This window comes from Sitophilus oryzae, unplaced genomic scaffold (assembly GCF_002938485.1).
Source record: "Sitophilus oryzae breed Bouriz unplaced genomic scaffold, Soryzae_2.0 scaffold_1576_pilon_pilon, whole genome shotgun sequence".
In the NCBI taxonomy this organism is placed as follows: domain Eukaryota; kingdom Metazoa; phylum Arthropoda; class Insecta; order Coleoptera; family Curculionidae; genus Sitophilus; species Sitophilus oryzae.
The window spans coordinates 16,780,918-16,801,791 of NW_022146254.1; the positions used below are offsets into that span (position 1 = coordinate 16,780,918).

The window sequence follows — 20,874 nt, forward strand, 5'->3', positions numbered from 1 at the left end:
ATTCTACTGATCGAGATCGAAAATATGAAAATCGGTCAGTGAACGAAATAAAATAAACGATGTAATATTTATTTTTTACTTTTCTACTTATCGAGATCGAAAAGAGGGAAATCGGTCAGTGACCGAAATGAACTAAACGATCTGAAATTTCTTTTTTACTATTCTACTGATCGAGATCGAAAAGATGTAAATCGGTCAGTGAACGAAATTAACCAATCGAAGTAGCTTGCGCCACTGTCCTCCAGTAGTGGCACGCCAGCTACTGTAGCTGGCGTGCCAGTGATGCGCCTCTGGAGAAGGTTTTGTGCCGGTGAGGCCAGTGGCGCTAGCTCTTCCACTGGCGCCAGCTCCTCCACGCTGGCGCCTGCTACTGTTGCTGGCGTGCCAGTGGTGCCAGTAGAGGAGCTGGCACCACTGGCATCACCGGCATCACCGGCATCACTGGCAGACCTGTGGTGATAAGATGGATAATATATTTAGATTTATTTATAGTTATTTATAGATAATTTTAGCTAGTGCCACTGGCATCAATGGCACCACATGTCTGCCAGTAATGCCAGTAACGCCAGCTCCTCCACTAGCATCATAGGCACGCCAGCTACAGTAGCTGGCGCCAATGGCCTCACTGGCACACCAGCTAGTGTGCGCACTGGCATTACTGGCACCCCAGTAAAATCCAGTTGATGAGGGCCGTCCACAATAAATCTTTTAAACATTTTATTTTTATTTTTTTTTATGAAAATACATACAACTCTAAATTTTTACCCTTCTACCATCAAACCCTATTTTTTAATATCAATATTAGTAATTCAATAATTTTAATTTAACAACAAATTGATTTAAAAAAAAATTTAATACCTTAAACTAAAACCGTGAGAATACTTGGGTATACACTGATTATAATGGTATTTACCCAAATTCAATATAACACTTATTGACCCTTTGTCTATATACCGGTTGTAAAACTTGGGTGTTTACCAAAATTTCAATTTACCGGGCACTTTCCCATCACTGACCTTAGCCACAGCAATGCGTGTCCGGGTTTGCTAATATTTTATAAAATTTAAGGGACACATCAGTAGTCATAATGTAGTCTTTGTACATTATTCAAGTATAATAAGGATTTATCTGGATCCCAGCCAATTTGTGTTAATTGTATTTTTTTTAAATAGCCTGATACTTGTACCTTCTTCAGGAACTGACGTACCAACACAATATCAGTGCGACATTGTTTCGATTAAATGTCAACAAAAGTTAACTTTCCGGAAGAAATTAAAGCCTTAAGCAAACATCACTAACAAAAGCTTGGAGGTCAGTGCAAATGTAAATCACTTTTATGACTGGGAGCGTTATGTTGAAAGCACACGCTCCTTTTCTATTGTCAATCGTCCGACAGAAACCGGCCTCAGCTGACACAAAAGCGACCCTAAAACGAGATTTGCGGCGTCGGAGGGCCATTTTACGTTACTTGCTTGGTTTGGCCGGGCCCGAATTATTCCGAACGGTTTGAACGTGGGAAAAGGTAAACGGGGTTCTTAAGATATTTTCTGATAAGGGTCGGGTTTAGATTTATTATGCGTGTGTGTAAGCAAGCGTATGGATTTCCATATACATAACTCTTTCATGCATTATGGTTTTGGTATTTAGTACTGTGAAGGATCCTGTGGCACTAACGCACGTAATAAAGTAAAACTAAAAAATGTCTACATATCTGTCTGTGGATTTATCTTTCCAAAAAGGTCCTATAGATATTTCGCCACTATAAGAAAATCTACAAAATAAAATAGTTATTTTTTTAAGCACTAACTAACTTTTTTGTAAGCGATAGCCTATAAAAGAAAAATAAAAGAGGCTTTTTAATACAATCTAATAAAAATAAATGTATTGCTCATGCATCTGTACATGTTAGTAATGTATGGCAATCGCTTCTTTGATTTTAAAGAACATAACATACGTAAATACGTTATTAAGTAACTGTTATCAGGTAGTAATTGTTAATTTTAAAGTTTAACTTGATATAATGTCATTTTAATAGTATGTCAACGGTTTTTGTAGACGTATCTGTTAAAAAAAAACTAAAGTGTTCTCGACTAGTTGCATTTAGATAGTTTAAATAGTTTGTTTCTTTGTTTTGTGTGTTTTTTTGCTTCCAACGACAGAAAAAGACATACTTTCCGAAACGTTAAGCACTGTTTTGTCCGTTAGGCAAATTTGTTTATTAGTAAACCACTGCTGACACTTATTCTCCGTTGGATTAACGCAGCAGTGTTTACAAAAAATAAATATTTTATTTTGTAAATTTTCTTACAGTTGCGAATACCCATAGGACTTTTTTGGAGAAACTGAAACCAAATATTGCAAATTAAAATTTTATACTTATAATTAGTTTGGTCACGATATACTTTTCGTAACATTTAAACAGTACAAAATAGCTTTTATTTAGGTTTGTGTCAAGTCTGCCACCTTCATAAAAATAATCATACATTTTAATTCCAATTTACAAGCCTCTCTATGCAAAAGAATTTGTTATTATACATAAATGGTTAAAAAGAATCCAATGATATTATATGATTATGAAAAGGAATTAATAAGATTTTATACACAAATTCAGTTTTTCATGTATAATTAAATTCTAATTTTCTTTTAAAGTATAAGGATAATGGAACAATTAAAATTTTTATGAAATATTGCGAACACATGAAATGTTCTTTTCATAATCTATCCGGTCATGAGACACTTCTTGTTGCATTGTAATAAAATACAGGGTGATCCGAACTGTATCCCAGAAAAAGTTTGTATTAATATATGTCCTAAAATGCTTACTTTTTGAGATATAGAGTGTAAAAGTTTCATTTTTATTTCGATTTTTCCAAATAATTTCTGAAGTTTATATTTGGATAAAAATTGGTGTCTGGGAGTTATGACTCCTATTTGTAGGGGGCGCACCTACATGTTTTGAAGAGTAATAACTTTTCGTGCGTACCCGTATAAAACTACTGAGTAAAAAAATATATAGTTTCGGGATTTTCTACGTAAAAAATGTCTCTTGGTAGAAATCGCTACGAGCAATCGTTCTCAAGACATTTAGAATAGAAATAGTCAATACATGTCATTATTGACAAAAAATAAACATGTTGAGTAGTAGATAATTATTTGACTGAAATGATAAATTTGGGAACTTTTTGTTTTTGTAAATTAAGTAATATTTACAAAAATAAAACCGTTAATCAAAAAGAACTTTTATATAATTTAAAAATAAAATAATTGTATACCTAAAACAATCAGCCATCTCCACAGATCCCATCTTATGACGTCTTCTGTGAAAGCGGAAACTTTTGTTTGGCTGGCGTTCAAGTCGTCGGCTAATGTTTTGGCTAATGTGTCCAAATTTTGTGTAGATTTGTACACGTCAGCTCGTTTTTTGTTCAGTAGTGCCTTAATGTCTGAAAAGAACATTGGTATATGGAGGGTGTAATTAAATGAGCACAAAAAATATTTTTTTAACTAAAAAATAAGTTTTTTTAAATAAATAGGATATTCCGAATTGGCGTCGTCCTAAAATGTTATTTGCTTGTACAAGGTGTCCCATTTTGGTTGATATGATACGGTATCTCCGTTATTAGTAAATATTGGAGGATACGCCTTGCACAAACCTGTCCCATTTTTTTGTCAAACTGAAGATGCTGTAAACAACATTTTAATAACCCTCTTCGTTTCTGAGCTACCGGCGCTTTTTGAAAATTTTGCAATTTGGGACATCTCCCATATCTCTGTTATCATCCCCCATATCTCTGTACCGAGAAGTTAAAAACTGACTCTTGTAGAACGAATCTACACAAACAATATTTTTGAAAGGTAAAGTAAGGTAAGCGTTTTTTGTGGCCGTTGTAGTATAAAACATTTTAAATCACCCCATTCGTCACAATCAGGAGAAGGGGATATTTCTTTTCCAGAAATATAACACACTTGATATTTTGTTATAATCCCCTTCGAAATACAGAATTCTTAAAAGTTCGCCACTTTTAACTAGTAGGCTTTGATGATATGCCCTTAATGGAACCCGAAAACATATTTTTCCAGCCAAACCAAACCAAGACGACGCACCGCCTCTGAACGCTGAAGTTATCAGCAAATTTTTGCATCCAATTTCAAGAATAATTGACTAGCTAACCAAGATTTCAGCCGTTGGCTTTCGAGGCCGCCTGATTTAGTGCCCACGGATCTAATTCTATGGATATATTTGCGGAAAAATAAAGGTTCCTTATTGTTTCGTATAATCTAGACAAGAATTAGAAATACTTAGCAGTTATGAGAGGGTATCTTTCACCCCCACTGAGTTAATGAATTCCTAGAGAAATGTTCAAAAACTGCCCCGTCTGTCCATAACAGAAGACGGTCGATATGTCGAACACCTGTAGCAAAATCTCATGTCTTGGTTTGCTATTTATTTTTAATGTTATTAGATATAGTTTAAGTGTATGTTGCTGTTGGTTAAATATATTTTAAATTGTTATAAAATTCTGTATCTCTCACAGCAAATATTATTTTCGTTTTAATTGATGCTCACAACTAGATTTTTTTGCATTACAGCCTACTCATTTAAAGCGGGCGAATTTTTATATACTTTATATCGCGAAGAGGAATCGAGCAAAATATCAAGTGTGTTATATTTTTGAAAAGGTAATTTTAAATTCTTTTCAATAAATTAAAAATATACAGGTTGTCCCATATAAAAAATCAAATTTTCTGTTGACAATTCTTAAATTATTAATTTAAAAAAAATTATACTTAAACCATTAAATTTTACGTAAAAAGGTGCTTTGGAAATGTTTTCATAAAAATACAAAATTTTCCATAGCAAAAAAGTTACAGCGATTTGTTAAAAATGCACATTTTTGAAAATCACCCCGTAACTCCGAAACGGTAACAGATTAGAATTTTTAGAATTTAGAATGAGTGGGAGGGGGGTTAATCACTTCGACCTTACAGATCCATTGTGTCCCCCTTTCTTGAATCATAACTCATCATACAGTCCCAGGGCTTTGACAAAAGCCAGTATCTGGGACGGTTTTATAGAGGGTAGTTCTCCATCTCCAATATCAGTCGTACCAAAATTCATGGCACGATGGTTGTCGTCTCGGCGCACTCAGTGATGAGGTGTACTGGTGTTTCCCCATCTTCCCCACAGAATCTGCATTCGCCGTTTCCTCTTAGTTTCAATCTACTGAGGTGTCCATTGAGGAGACAGTGTCCTGTTAAAAACCCCGTGACAATCCGAAGATTGTTCTTACTCAGACCCAGGAAGGTCTGTGATTTTTCTTGATCATAAGCCCTCAGAAACTTCTTCGAGTGTCTTAGACCATTACAAGATTTCCATTCCAGGTTGCGGATGGAATCTTCCAAGTTCTTGAGTTCCGCCTTGAGTTGGTTCCCACTTGGAAAGCAGAACGGTTCTGGTCCAGTTAGTGGAGTGTTCGCTCCTTTCCTAGCTAGATTATTTGCTTTTTCATTGCCTTCTATCCCTTGGTGAGCAGGCACCCAGTGCAGGAGGACTTTGTTTTCTTTGGCTAATTTATTCAGCTTCTCTATGCATTCTTTGACCAATTTCGAATTGATTGATACTGAGTTGATCGCCTTTAATGCTGCTTGACTATCAGATAAGATGGCTATTTCTTGTTTCCGATAGTTCCTATCTAAGATAAGTTGTACGCATCTCTCGATAGCGTAGATTTCTGCCTGAACGGTAACAGATATTGATGTGCGGTTTTCACCATCATGTTTTTGATGAAAATTGAGCTCCAGACACCGATATTAGTTTTCGTCTATCTCCTATAGAAAAGAATGTTTCCATTTAAAAGCGTCGAATTTCACCCATCCTGTACATAATTTTTCGACCTCAATTCATATAGCTATATGAAATACGATTGACAAAAATGGTCGAATATCGAATTGTATTTTATTATACCTGCTACATACGGCGACATTTCAATGGCGACCTGATCCGGAATGGCCAGGAATGCCCTACGGCTCTCCTCGATGCTGGAGTTCAAATTCCTCTCCTTATTCATACGGACCAATTGTTGGATTTTGGTATCCAGGGTCAACTGAAAAATATTAAATTCAGAAAAGAAATGAAACTTTTCAGAAATTTTCTAGTTTAATTTGGGTTTTCAAATATTAGAGGAAAACCGGCTAGACCGTATCTTTTCACTTAATTTTCTTTCCTAACGTTAATTTAATAAAAATTAAAGGTTTTACAGTAAAATATTCAACAGTATTAAAGAGATACACGTTTGAAACATACTTTAATGTTTACAGAATTAGAACTCGATAGTAAACCCCCTAAATACCCCTAAATAATTAAAACTTATTACATGCTTTTTAGTGCGCTTATTTACTACTAGCTTACGTCGCACAGTGGGGTATTTGACACAGATAGTTGATCGAATTTTTTTTATGTAGACCTTATATAAATTATTGCTATTTTCAATTAAAGAGGAAATAATATAAACAAAATAAAGGATAATTCGCCGATTATAAAAAAAAAGAGAGAAAAATCACTGTTCTAGTGTTTTCACGGTCAATGCCACTAATGCCAGTAGTAATATCGCAACTAATACTACTAATACTACGACTGATCCGCGAGTAATGCCCATACCACTAAAGTCGCTACTAATGCCAAATTGTGCTATACTGCTAATGGCACTAATGCGATTGCTTTGTACACAACAATGCCATCGCGGTTTACACCTCGCATTAGTATATCACTGATTGGTAAATTAGAGGAAACCAAGAATATTTTTCTCATTTTATCAGCAAAGTCGCAAAAAGTCGCAGTATTTTATTATATTAATGATTGGCAAATTAGAGGAAACCAAGAATGTTTTTCTCATTTTATCAGCAAAGTCGCAAAAAGTCGCGGTATTTTATTTTACTGTATGAAAGCCCAATGTTTACTAAGTAAAACGTATATAGACAATATACTGAATTCTTCGAAATGCGCAACTAAATCTCTAAGTATAATAAAAATGTCACAAATTTAATCAAATTTTCTGAACGCCTAACTTTAAGTTGCAAAAAAAAATCGTTAGTATAGAGAATATCAAAATAAATAATACGTTTTTGTAGAATACATACCTGCAGCTTGCTGAGCCATTTTCAATCAAAACAATAATATAAACGTAAAAAGAGCACAAGAACAAGAACAATTCATAATTTTAAATATAAAATATAGCCATTTACCTCTTATCTGTGAGAAGTAACAACTTTGACGTTTCGTTGAAACAAATGAATGCAACTAAACATACCCATAGCAACGCCATTCATGGCAGACATGATTTAACTTATCATTTATCTTTTTGTGGGAAATCTTAAACACATTTGTTTTTTCGAATTTCGATCACCTTTTTCATGCTAATACCCCACCGTGCGTCGTGTTGTATCTTTGGATACTACCATAGACGAAATTTTCATATTAAGACTTTGTGTAAACCTCGTTTACACTTTCAATTATTTGGTTTATTATTGTATTAAAGAGATGGGCTAAGGCTGTCTTATACTAGGTAAGACTTTGAGATCTCTAACGTACCTAAGGTCTCTAACATAACTAATCATCTAGAAAAATAATTTTATTATAGCATGTATGTATGTATGTTACGGTTAAGGTCCGAAGTCCGGTTAATGTCGACATTACCCGGTTAATCTCGAGAATAACATAGAACAAAACAACCAAAAACATAACCCAACCCAAACATTAACCTGTTAATGTCGACATTAACCGGACATCGGACTTTAACCGTAACATATATACGAAAATGACAAAAGCACAACGCTACAAGAATAATCTTAAATGCTTTTTTAATAATACTAGATTGAGATTATCCAACATAATGTTGATTTATTTATCCAATAACCAGATAGCACCAAATATCTCCTATATATTTAAATCATTCCTGTATATTTCTGGAACAAATATCAACATTCATCAAAATCATCTAGCATTAATGGACACTAAACAACCGAAATTTCATTTCTACCCTCGCCGTTCTTGGCGTTTCTCCGCAGAGCCAAAAAGCCAAATCCCTTAAGCCCACCCGAATCCAGATCCTTATTGTCCTTTCCTTATATTGGTTTTCGTTGTATGGGATGTGGCACGAAGAGAGAATTAATTATTTATAAGAATAGAGGAAAACTATTCTTTTGAAATAGTGCGAAAAATTGAATTTGAAGGATTGTAATTGTAGGAGTTGGCCTACATGGCTTCTTAATTTGTCAGCGTCAAAGCGATAGAGTAGGCGATAGGCGTAGGCTAACGCATTCAAACTAATTACAAGTCTAGATAAGACCAATTCGTTGGAGTTAATTATTACCTGTTACCTGAACTGTTTCTGCCATTTAATTTGCACACAAAGGGTAACTTAGATTGTACGCTGGCTCAATAATTTTGCCTTAATAGGTATATCTTATCATTTATTTTTAAATACGTATATACAGTGTCGTTCATAAAGATATGTCATATGGAATTTTTATTAATTGATTAAGGTCAAGTTTGACTTTTGTGTTAGTGAATACTTTGAAATAGATTAACTTCTTTAGAATTTAATTTTTAACTCCATGGATTAACATGACTTTTAGTCGTGTTTAATCGATTTATTTTTTATGTTTAATCCATATTGTTTATTTATAGCTTATATAAACATTTTTGAAAGACGCACAAATTACTTTTATCGTCGATATATTGTTGCAATATATAGGGTGTCCCAGGCTAAGCGTCCATTAGAAGTTTCTAGAGAACTACAATCTATCTAGATCGGAGATTTTTTACACATTACTATTTCACAACGAGATCTATCGATTAAAAATATTTTCAATATGGTGGCACTTAAGAAAAATACCGGAAGTTGACAACAACTTTCTTACTTTAAATGGGTAGCCCCATTTTTTATTACACATTTAAACTCTCTGTAAAATTTTATGAATTTTGATATCAAACACTATCTATATCTAATATTAACCGTTTTTGAGAAAAAAAATATTTAAGATTTTTCGAGAAAAAACCAGGGTTGGCATGATTTAAATCAAATGATTTAAATCAAGTGATTTTTTTAATTTTAATCATGTGATTTAAATCAAAAAAATAATTTTATTGAAACTTTATAATAAATCAAAAAAATAACTGTAAAAGTTATAAAAGCGTGTCCTAGAAAACTATAAAAAATATTTCTATAACAGATATAACAGTTAATAAATCGAAAAATAATCGTAAATATTTTAAAACTATATAACAATATCTATTCATTAATTTAAATATTGGGCAGATTTATTTTAAAATTTTTGTATAAGTGACAAAAATTCGCTGTTCAAATACCTATCATTCGCAAAGTCTAGTGCAGAACTAGGTTCTTCTAGGTGTCCCAGAAATAAGTGCAAATATTTTAACTGGTAGTATAGTCCAACCTCAGAAACACGCCTATGTGGTTTTTTTTTGCAAAAAAAATGTTGAAAATTTAAAATTTTTCTTGACATTTTCCGGGAAATTTGAAAAAACCTCGGAAAAAACTTTTTAGTGCCACTTGTTTATTGACCTGAGATTTCCCTACGGTGTATCTAAACCTTGCAGTGTTGCAACCTCCTATGTTATCGACATTCTACATAGTTCGGCGGAAGATAGTTCTACATTTATAAATTCATAGACAAATTTCTACTCAAAAAATTAGGAATGGTAAATTTAATCTTTTATCAGTGCTCATTATTAATAATTATAGAAAAAAAAACACATTAATTATTTTTAGTACTTACCCTTTCAATGAAAATTTAACAAAAACCACCGAAAATTAACTAAAACATTACGTTTATGACGTTTACGAAAATCTTTGTTATGCTGCAAAATAACTTTATTTTGGAATAAATTTAATAAAATGATTCATATTATTCACAATCAGGTCACAAAAAGAAATTCCTAAAATGTTTATGGTAATTTAGAATTCAATTCAAGAAATTTAGAAAACAGCCCAACGAATAATCGATTCATTTTTGTTTTGTTTGTTTTCTTTCATGTTTCTCTGTTTTATTTGAACCACTGTTTTACAAAACACCTTCAAAAGCGCACATTACTTTGAATACCTTTCTGAATGAATAAATGTTGAGAATTATTGTCTCTTATCGCCACTTTACGAACTACTTTTAATCTAAGAAAATACATGTTTTACTCAACAATTTTAAATAGGTATTTTGTTTTTTCGCTATTTTTTCGATGTATTTCGACAATTCCATTGACAGCCTAACCGTCAGCCAAGAGCGCCGCGTGTGAACTGGTCCGCGCCGTAAAATGAATTGATTATTCGTCGGGCTGTTTTCGATGTATTGAATTCTGAATTACGATAAACATTTTAGAAATTTCTTTTTTGTGACCTTATCAATAACCAATTCATTTGTTTTTTGTTTGTTTCCTTTCATGTTTTTCTGTTTTATTTTTAAAATTTAATAAGAATTTGATTTCTTCGAGTGTCTTGAATTTGAAATTGTTGAAACTACGGCAACCTCGCATGACGCAAGCTCGACACGGCGGCGCGACAAAGGAGCAGTTACCAATGATGCGCGGGTCTCTTGGCCGACGCGACGGTTGGGCTTTTGATGGAATTGTCGAAATACATAGAAAAAATAGCGAAAAAACAAAATACGTATTTAAAATTGTTGAGTGAAACATGTATTTTCTTAGATTGAAAGTAGTTCGGAAAGTGGCGGTAAGAGACAATAATTCTCAACATTTATTCATTCACAAAGGTATTCAAAGTAATGTGTACTTTTCAAGGTGTTTTGTAAATCAGTGGTTCAAATTGTGATGAGGTCTATATGAAAATAATGTGTTAAAAATGGGGACTGTTATTTTAGTAGTTATTATAATAGTATGTACAAGTAAAGCAGCACAGTGAAGTGTATTTTAGTTAAGTGTATATCGAAAAAGAGAACTGTCACAGTTACATCGATCTGTCATAAGTATCTTTTTTAATGTTGGGTTTAATTTAACTTTTTAAGACATTATTAAACATTTAACTTTTAATTTATTTTATGTAATAATATCACAATCTTAAAAATGTAATGCATCTCTGCAAACTCCTCAGGTGTTGTGATTTTATGACTTACTTTTAACATATACTTTCTTGTCCCTATGACAACATAGTGCGTCGAATTAACTGAAATCCGGGCTTGATCCGGGTAATTGGATGTAGTTGGCGATATCTGCCGGCGGTTCTCAAAATGTTGCGATTATTTTTTTAAATTTTCAAAGTTAAATAACTCGGTTATTTTCAATTTATTTTAAAAATGGTAAAGAGAAAATATGTTTATTTTGACCAGATCTACCACCCTTTAAAATATCTGCACTCATTTCTGAGACACCCTGTATAGATACTATATCTTCATTCCCGAGAATCTATAATCGTCAGAAAATATTTTGCTTCATTTTTTTTTTGAAAAGGTTATAAATGTTGTTTCCTAATTCCTACCAACATTTTGATCTGCAGTAAGTACTTTTCACTTTTTTTTTCACTTATGACATTATTAGATAATACATACTAATTTCATTCCCGACTTAAGGCTATTTCCGAACAATAGTGTATTGTTTTATGAGGAGTAAAAATTATACTTTTTTTTGACGATGATGTACCTTTGAAGAACCATCGTAAGTTATTCCGACGTTACAGGGTGGCACAAAAAGTGCATTTTTACTCCGAATAGAAAATAATATTTTTTTAAACTTTACAAATAATTTTTTAACGACCTTTTTCTCCAAATACCGATGTGGAAAAAGACACGCGCCGTAGAATTGTTAATTTTACCGGTATCGGGCAGAGTTATAAAGATTTAACCATTTAGGATAGGTCTTTAATTGGAAATAAGTCCTGGTCATTTGGAAATCCGATTTAAATATTGTTTAGAATAAAAATCAAAAAAATCTGATTTTTTTGATTTTTTTAAAAAATCATGATTTTTTCCAACCCTGGAAAAAACACTGCCTGTCAAAAAAATCTGTATACGACAATTTTAGTGATTACCACAGCCACTGTGGCATAAAGAGATGATATGTGGCTATCTATTTCAAAAATTAAATTATTCGAATGTCATAATAATGACTGCAGCTGTCATGGAATTGACCGATAAAGAAATTATCACAAATAATTTTTTTTCAAATGGAAACCAACTTTTTTTTTTATTTCAATAGTGAAAATGTTTTCCAATTCGTTACTTTTTGATTATACATGTTCCTGTATATAAGTTTGACTTTTGGGTTAGTGCATACTCTGAAATACACTATTCAAAACAATTATCGCATATTTGAATAAAAGTAAGTAAGACATATTTCTAAATAAGACATTTTTCTGCCTTTCTCTTGTGAGTTGTTTAGGATAATTAAGGTACGCACTGGCATGTAATTTTTAGTCGGCCGACTATTTAGTTGCAAAAGTGAAAACAATACATTGTTATAGATCCGATCGACCCAATATTTGATTACATTGCGTAGCCTTAGGCTATGCGCCGACGGACACATTTTAATCGGCCAACTATTTAGTTGCATATTTGTAACCGATATATCCTTATGGAGCCGCGCTCACATGCAATCAAATAGTCGGCCGATCGACTGCATAAGTATGTATTGCGTTCACTTTTGCAACTAAATAATCGGCCGGTTATAAATTATAGGTTAGCGCATAGGCATATTGTATTGTATTTCCCTTCACAATATCCATACTACCGTATGATCGAATAAAAACGGCGTCCAGTTGGCTTGGAAATGACGATCGATGGCATTTCCTATATAAATTTACATATAAAATGACAGCGATCTTCATTTCAAAGCCATCGCTGACGCCGTTTTTATTCGATCATACAGTATTTAAAATTTAAAAGGTAGGGAATTCAAAGTGTGTTATTTTTCAAATTAATATTTTTTTTATAGAAAATATGCGATAATTGTACGAACGAAAAGTTATTACTCTTCAAACCAGTTAAAAAATATGTAGGCGCTGCCCCCTACTAGTAGGAGTCATATTGACATCAAAATCAAATTTCTCATATCAAAAAACTCTCAGACACCAATTATAATCCAAATGTTGACATTACTGCAGAAATTATTTGGAAAAAATCGAAATTAAAACTTCTACATCCTGTATCTTTGAAACTAAGAATTTTCGGACATACATACGAACGTTTTCACTTATTTTCATCTGCAGAATATGCTGCCGCAGTTTCCAAACCAAATCAATACACTGCGGACCACCTTGTATGTTTGAGGGTTATTTCTAAACATCCAGCGCGATATCCAATGATGTATAAAATAAATTTTAAAGATCGTCTGTTAATATTTACTTCCAATGATCATTTTGATGTTTTGGCTGCGAGCATACTATGAAAACAATTCAATAAATATTTTTAATGAGCTTTACAGAGTGTCAGTGAACTGAAAAATGTCACATAACGTTTCGATAACGCCCTTTATTACATCAATGCGGGTTGTAGAAAGCATTTAGTTTCTACCAATTTTATCTGTTTGATGGTTTTCCAATGCTCGAAACGATTTCATTCGACCGTTGTCGTTGTGTGATATTAGATATTAAAAATGAAGTTATTTTTTTATGCCAGGAATACTTTATTTTCAGTTAGTTTATAAACATCCAAGTCTCTACATACCGTAAAACTACTTTTATAAAACATAAAATCTGGTAGAATTTATACTTATAAAAGGAAAATTAAAATAACTTTGGTTGCACATCATAATACGACCACCAGCAAACTCCATAAGACGACGATGGTGTCATTGATGACGTGCACTCAAAGTTGTTTAAATTTCCCTTTTGATTGCCAGTATACGAAATTATTTTTCGATCAGAACCATGTCTCCTGCCTCTTCTTTTTTGACTCATGTCAACACATGGTTTGGTTAATTTTTAAGAATGAAATGAACTTGCCACCAACAATTTGCAATTTTAGTATTGAAAATACTTCTGGCCGCGTTTATATGGGACCCATCTTAGAAAAAACGACATGCTAGAGGCGATATGGTACGCGAGTTTAATAACCGGCCTAATCAACTTGTCAACACGTAGTTTTAGTACGTAGTTTAGCCGGCGTTGGTAATCGAATAGTGCAAGGACGTTCGAGGGCCGAAATGAGGTCTTATCGGTGTGGGCCAACTATTTCATGGATATGGATGTGTAGACAGGGCCGGCGGATAAAGAAAGCATAAGATTATACATTTCCTGAGACACGTTTATATGAACTTTTTACCTTAAACACTCAAAGAATCACCTCCTGAAGTTTGGCCAGATACTTAATTAACACCCTGTATTTAAAAATGACTAGCTAGTGATTTAGTAAGCTATGTTTATTTTAATAGGAAAAAAATACATTTCATAAAAAATAAACATACCCATAATACAAATACTATACACCAATTAATTTAAAATGTATCTAAATAGGCACTTTAATAATTGAAAAATGGACAGGAGCACTTAAAATCCCTTCATAGAGTATACCAAATATGCTAAAAATAATAATTCCAATAAAAAAAGACAAATGGCACATTAAAATCTGCATTATCTTAAATCAAATTATAGCTAAACGGCTAATAAAATAATAGAGACAAGACACCGACATCTGTAACGCGATGAGTAGTTTTTAATAATTATTCCGAGGTATTATTACATATTACATACTTGTTTTACAATAATTATTCTAATACAGTAGCATTCCTTCAAACAAATTTTGATTTAAGTATTATTAATATAGTCACATTAATGATTATAGCCCGTATGATTTCTAAAATAAATAGTCAAACGTGTTTTTTTAGATGATTAAGTAGAAACAGTTAATATTTAGTAACGTCGTAAGTGTTATATTTTAATATAATTATTGATTTAATAAATAAATAATTATCTATTTATATTAAGTTTAAATTGTGGTTTCTTTTTCATATATTTTGGTTTAGGTGTAACGGTGTTAAAATTTAGTTAATGGAAAAAATATACGAAATAATTCTGATTACTTTCGAAAATCGACAACTATGATACTATGAACCCTTCCTGGATACAAACGGTACATTGTGAGACAGAAAATTGTAGAGAGTAACAAGCCCTATAACATAGGAACAACATTTTAATGAACAGTGCTTTACATAAAATCAATAAAATGAAAAATATACGAAATAATTCTGATTTCTTTCGAAAATCGACAACTATGAAACTATGAACCCTTCCTGGATACAAACGGTACATTGCGAGACAGGAAATTGTAGAGAGTAATAAGCCCTATAACATAGGAACAACATTTTAATGAACAGTGCTTTACATAAAATCAATAAAATGAAAAACATACGAAATAATTCTGATTTCTTTCGAAAATCGACAACTATGAAACTATAAACCCTTCAATAAAATGAAAAAAACCCTTCAATAAAATAAAATCAATAAAATAAAAAATATACGAAATAATTCTGATTTCTTTCGAAAATCGACAACTATGAAACTATGAAAACTTCCTGGATACAAACGGTACATTGTGAGACAAGAAATTGTAGAGAGAAACAAGCCCTATAACATAGAATACAACATTTTAATGAACAGTGCTTTACATAAAATCAATAAAATAAAAAATATACGAAATAATTCTGATTTCTTTCGAAAATCGACAACTATGAAACTATGAAAACTTTCTGGATACAAACGGTACATTGCGAGACAGGAAATTGTAGATAGAAGCAAGCCCTATAACATAAGATACAACATTTTAATGAACAGTGCTTTACATAAAATCAATAAAATGAAAAATATACGAAATAATTCTGATTTCTTTCGAAAATCGACAACTATGAAACTATGAAAACTTCCTGGATACAAACGGTACATTGCGAGACAGGAAATTGTAGAGAGTAACAAGCCCTATAACATAGGAACAACATTTTAATGAACAGTGCTTTTTTAATAAATATTAATAACACTAACAGAACTAAAGATATTAAAAAAATAACTGTAATAACTAAGTGTACAAATAAAAAAAAACTTGCAAAAATACTCTAATACTTTGTATTACCTCCCCTGGCTGCTATAACTTTCTGTAGAAGTCGGTTCATACTCTTAATGAGGCTAATATATTGTGTTATATTTTACCATTGTTCTTCAAGAACCAAGGGAATATTCATAATTTCAATAATAATCTTTGAAAAAGATCAATGACTGACACAATTTTTGACACTAAGAACCATATATTCAATCGTACAAAACCATAATCAATAAAGCCACCTCGTCAAAATGAAGAATAACATCAAAAAGTAAGAATAATTAAAAATATTTCAAAATTTTTGTGGCAAGTTCATTTTGCTTTTAAAAATTAACCAAGGCATATGTTGACATCAGTCAAAAAACAAAACATTTAGAAGGCATAGCTCTGACTGAAAAATAATGTTTTAGGAAAATTTTCTCACGAGATTATTGCACAGGGTGTTTTAATGACAGGGCAAAAAACAACCCTTCGATTAACCTTTATAATAAGTCAAATACTAAAGTTTATAATAAACTGAGTTTACGAATTAAAGTTCATATATTTATATACAGTTTGCCAGAATCTCAAGAAAATTGAGATTAGAAAAAATATAATATTTTAATCTAGACCAAACATTTTTCCGTACGTTTTTTTTGGAGTGTATTTAAATGAGTCTATTCTCAACGAGCAGAGCATATTTTAATACGAATTGACTTTTTCCAATTTTATATCCCAGACATACTAAATTCTTTACACATATCGTAAGAATCGACATCGACAATTTCGAGAGAATAATAGAATCAGAAATTGTAAAGAGGAGACATAATGCTCGAAGACACTTGTCAATCGGATGAATTGAACAAATTAAAAAAGCTACAAGAGATACATTTTTCAATTCCAACAACAAATCATGAGAGGGTAACCGATAGATGGAACTGACAGCTGGTGTAAAAAGTAATAATACTCGGTAATGAAAAAAAAATCGATTTGAAAAAAATTAAATATATATTTTACAATTTCTTTCTAAAGAATTTAAGAAATTTAATATAATATTATAATAATAATAACAATAATTGTACAGTGTGTATCAGCTGGTGTCACCAAAATGGGACGTGGAAAATTTGTATACTCTCCGGATTGTCTATAACTAACTAAATAAACAATTTAACCATCATATATTCAATGATCTGTTTATAGCATAATCTCTAATTGAATTTGTCTTCTGTAGTTGCATTAGTGCTGCTACAATATTTAGGGTTTTGACCTGCCGAGCAACTATGAGGCCTTAAATACTTTTTTTTCAATTAAAAATATAACTCATGGTTTTATTTTCTATTTTCACAAATAAGCAACCCAATAACGTTGGATTTTTCAACAAAAAAAATAGAAACTTCTGACGCATTCGTTTTTATTTCCAATTTATGGACAAGATTGTAATTTCGTCAACAATCTTGTCCATAAATTGGAAATGGGAAGTGTCCGCCATCTTGAATTTAATGTTTTTCGCTGTCTTAGCTTGTTTTTGACAAAAAATGTCAAAAAAAGTTATGAGCAAATTTGTAGAGAATTAAATTCTCTAAAATTTTTTATATTGCAATGACTTGTTAAGAAATTGTGTTGTTAATAGTTTATTAAAAATTGCGATTTGACCGTTTTTTATTTAATTTTGGAATATTTCTAATAACAATAAATGGCACATTTAAATAACACCAGTTGTAGATAACTTAAATCTCGACAATTTTTGTATAAGAAATATTATGGCATGACTGGGAATGCGCTAAACATTTCCTGGTAGGCCCAATTCTCCGTTTTATGTTATTCTAATTAGCTGTCAGTAAAGGGTTCCTAAAAAATTAAAAAATGTTGTAAGAAAACCAAAACCGAAGCAGCTGGAGATCCATGACGTAACTCATTTTTAACAAGAACTACTGAAAACATCGTGGAACGTCAACGAGAACCTGAGTAATGCCACTTCTCAGCAAATAAATAACAAAAAACAAACATTGGATTTCTAACAACACGTTGCTAAATATTGAACAAAAACGAATATTAGTGAAAAGTGGTTTAAAAAAAAGATGAGAAAAATATCTATAGAAAAATAAATACAGAGATCAATCACAGCTGCACCATAGACAAGAACAACTATTATGAAACAATATGCCAGGAAATAGAATCTCACTCTTTCACAAATCAACCAGGAGATCTGTATAAAAAGATAAAGTACCTCACCAGAGAATACAGGACAAAACATGGACAATCGAAGATGAACGAGGACACCAAAATATAGGAATTGCTATTTGTTGGTTCATAGTCTCTGGATCAGAGAAAAACAGACCCTCCCTGCTGGTGGAGAAACAGACAGTGGTACAGACATAGCAACACCTTCATTCAAGGATCGAATTCTAAAACCATAAAGAAATTGCTAATGTTTAGCAGGAATAAAGTGCAGATTACAACAGATCTCTTGATAGGACATAATGTGTATTTCCTGCAGGCTCCGCGATACAGATCCTGAAACAGCGGATCACATGATATGTGCTCAGTGACAGGCTCTGGATCGCAAGTATTCTATATATATAACTTTCTACTTGGAAAGGAGGCTAGAACCGGAGGAACTATGCTTCCATCTTATAAATTAATGTTCTGCACAAATTTCTAGAGGTGGCTTTCGGCCTTTTCCACTGCGACCCACTGCGAGAAGGTCGCCGCATATCCATAGTTCTGTGGCCATTCTCGTGACTCTCTTTGCAAAGCCACAGAAGAGTTCTGGGCCTATGAATGGCATTAATGAGCCTTGCTTGGCCCTTTCATCTGCCTTTTCGTTAGCCTTGTGACCCTCGTGTTCTGGTACCCAGGCCAACGTAACAATGCGCCTAAACTATTTAGAGCAAGCACGCATTCCCACACTAGTCTAGAATTGACCTCCGCGGAACAGAACGATTGGTTCTTTGTTGCCTTATTATTTCTTCTACGCAATAAAGGAGTGTTGTTATTTCTGCCTGGAACAGGGATATGAGAGTGGGTGCAGACATAGAAACACAGTAAGTGTTACAGGTCGCAGTGCTTTCGGCATAGGACGGCCCTTTAATATTGACGAAAAAAAACTCGTTGAAACTGACTTCGCTTTAAAAGTTTCAACTCTCTAATTCTTTTATTTTTTCGTCAAATTTCACCTAAGTTATTGGGCTAATAGTCTCAAAAACATCTTAAAGTATCCTAATCGAAGCCACTACTTACGTTTTTCACCGGCAAAGACAGATCGAATCCAGAAAACTGCAACGTAAAACACAAGGGTCGATCTTTGGCGTTGCACTGTTGCTGGATGGCGATCAGCTGCCGGGACATTTCCTGCAGCTTGTCCTGCAGGATTTCGCCCGTCCTCGACACCACTTCGCAGTCGATCAGTAAGTCGGATACGACGGAAGTGGTCCTCGCCACGGCTGGAACAGAATAGAAAAAGCGGAAGAATGTGCGATATAAGCAATTTTCTTGACTTGGCGACTTGTAAGAAGATTTTTTAAAGAGTTTGGAGGAGATATAAAATGTTATCGTTTTATTGAAATGATTCTAAATGATTTAAAGTATGGAAATGATCTATAATAATGATATAATTGAATAAGGTGTCCCAAATTCGAAACTGTGCAACGTAAAAGTAAAAGTAAACGTAAAAGATACGGAGGTAATTGTAAATTAAAACAATTCAGGTTTAATTCATGCATACCTGATTTAAGTTCCTCCAAACCGATAAGGGCATGGTCAATTCCTGTTTCGGTAGATAGTTCTTGCTGATAAGCTTCTCCAAGTAATAAATCTATATCTGCAAATTATTATTGGTATTTCAAATAAAAAAATATAGGTAGAATTTTCTTCAGTTACATCTGATTTTATATACAAACTAAATCAATTTGATACAAATTCAGAAAGAAATGATGTAGGTATAAATACCGGGTGCGTCTAAAAAATGGCTCACCCCTATAACTTTTTAATTTTTTAGATAAAAAAAATAAAATTAGGATTGATTGACGTGTTCAATAATTGTTCCTGTTTCGCCGAAAATGACTACAACTTTTGATTTTTAAATGGCACCCCTATTCGATAGAAGATGACACTCTGAATAGAATGACATATCATATATCAACTTTTGACATTTTCGCATATGGATTATTTGAAATTGTAACATGGCGGTTCATAAAGACAATTTGACTCGAAATACCAAGAATGTGGTACCAAATTATTCGTTAAAAATGTTTTTTTCAAATATACTAATGAGCCACCCTTGTTCCATTTGAAAAAAAATGAGATATGATTTAAAATACGATTTGGACAGCTTTTAACCGGCCAGGACAAAATACTAAAAACGTTAGACAATCAAATCTATTTTTCCAAGGGCCCTTGATTAAAAATTAGTGTTTTTGACATAGCCTATTCAACTTAAGAGATAATGTCAAAAGCTGACATATGAGTATCAGTTTCAATCAAATAAAACTAAAAAATACCGAAGGTGCCATTAAAAATGAAAAAAATTGGTATTGCGAAAACGTTTTTTCGCAATACCTGATTTCATTGTTTCACCTTTTTGTACATGTTTTTTTTGTGCTCTCTAAGTCGTACATTTAGATGACGTTTATTCTCTCCAATATACGATTAATCGCACTCACAAGGTACCTGGTAGATGCACTCTTTCTCTTGTTTCAATGATTTCGGCATTGTTTTTGTTAGGACACTTCTTAGAGTCGATTCAGATTTGAAGCCAGTTTTAATGTTGTATTTTTTGGCTATTTGCCTGATATTTTTTGATGTTCCTTTTACATGTGGAATATTCAAGGTGCTCAATTCTTGAGG

At 32.6% G+C, this 20,874-nt stretch overlaps 1 protein-coding gene across 1 annotated transcript in view; it reads right to left on the reverse strand.

Moving 5' to 3' along the window:
* Positions 1-20,874, reverse strand: part of LOC115879168 (prominin-2) — a 176,362-nt gene that overhangs the window by 68,296 nt on the left and 87,192 nt on the right. Inside the window, exons 6-9 of the mRNA XM_030895857.1 lie at positions 19,754-19,849; positions 19,270-19,472; positions 5,966-6,104; positions 3,273-3,443 (exon numbers count right to left, since the gene is read on the reverse strand). Coding sequence (XP_030751717.1) covers positions 3,273-3,443; positions 5,966-6,104; positions 19,270-19,472; positions 19,754-19,849 — 609 coding nt within the window. The remainder of the gene's footprint in view (positions 1-3,272; positions 3,444-5,965; positions 6,105-19,269; positions 19,473-19,753; positions 19,850-20,874) is intronic.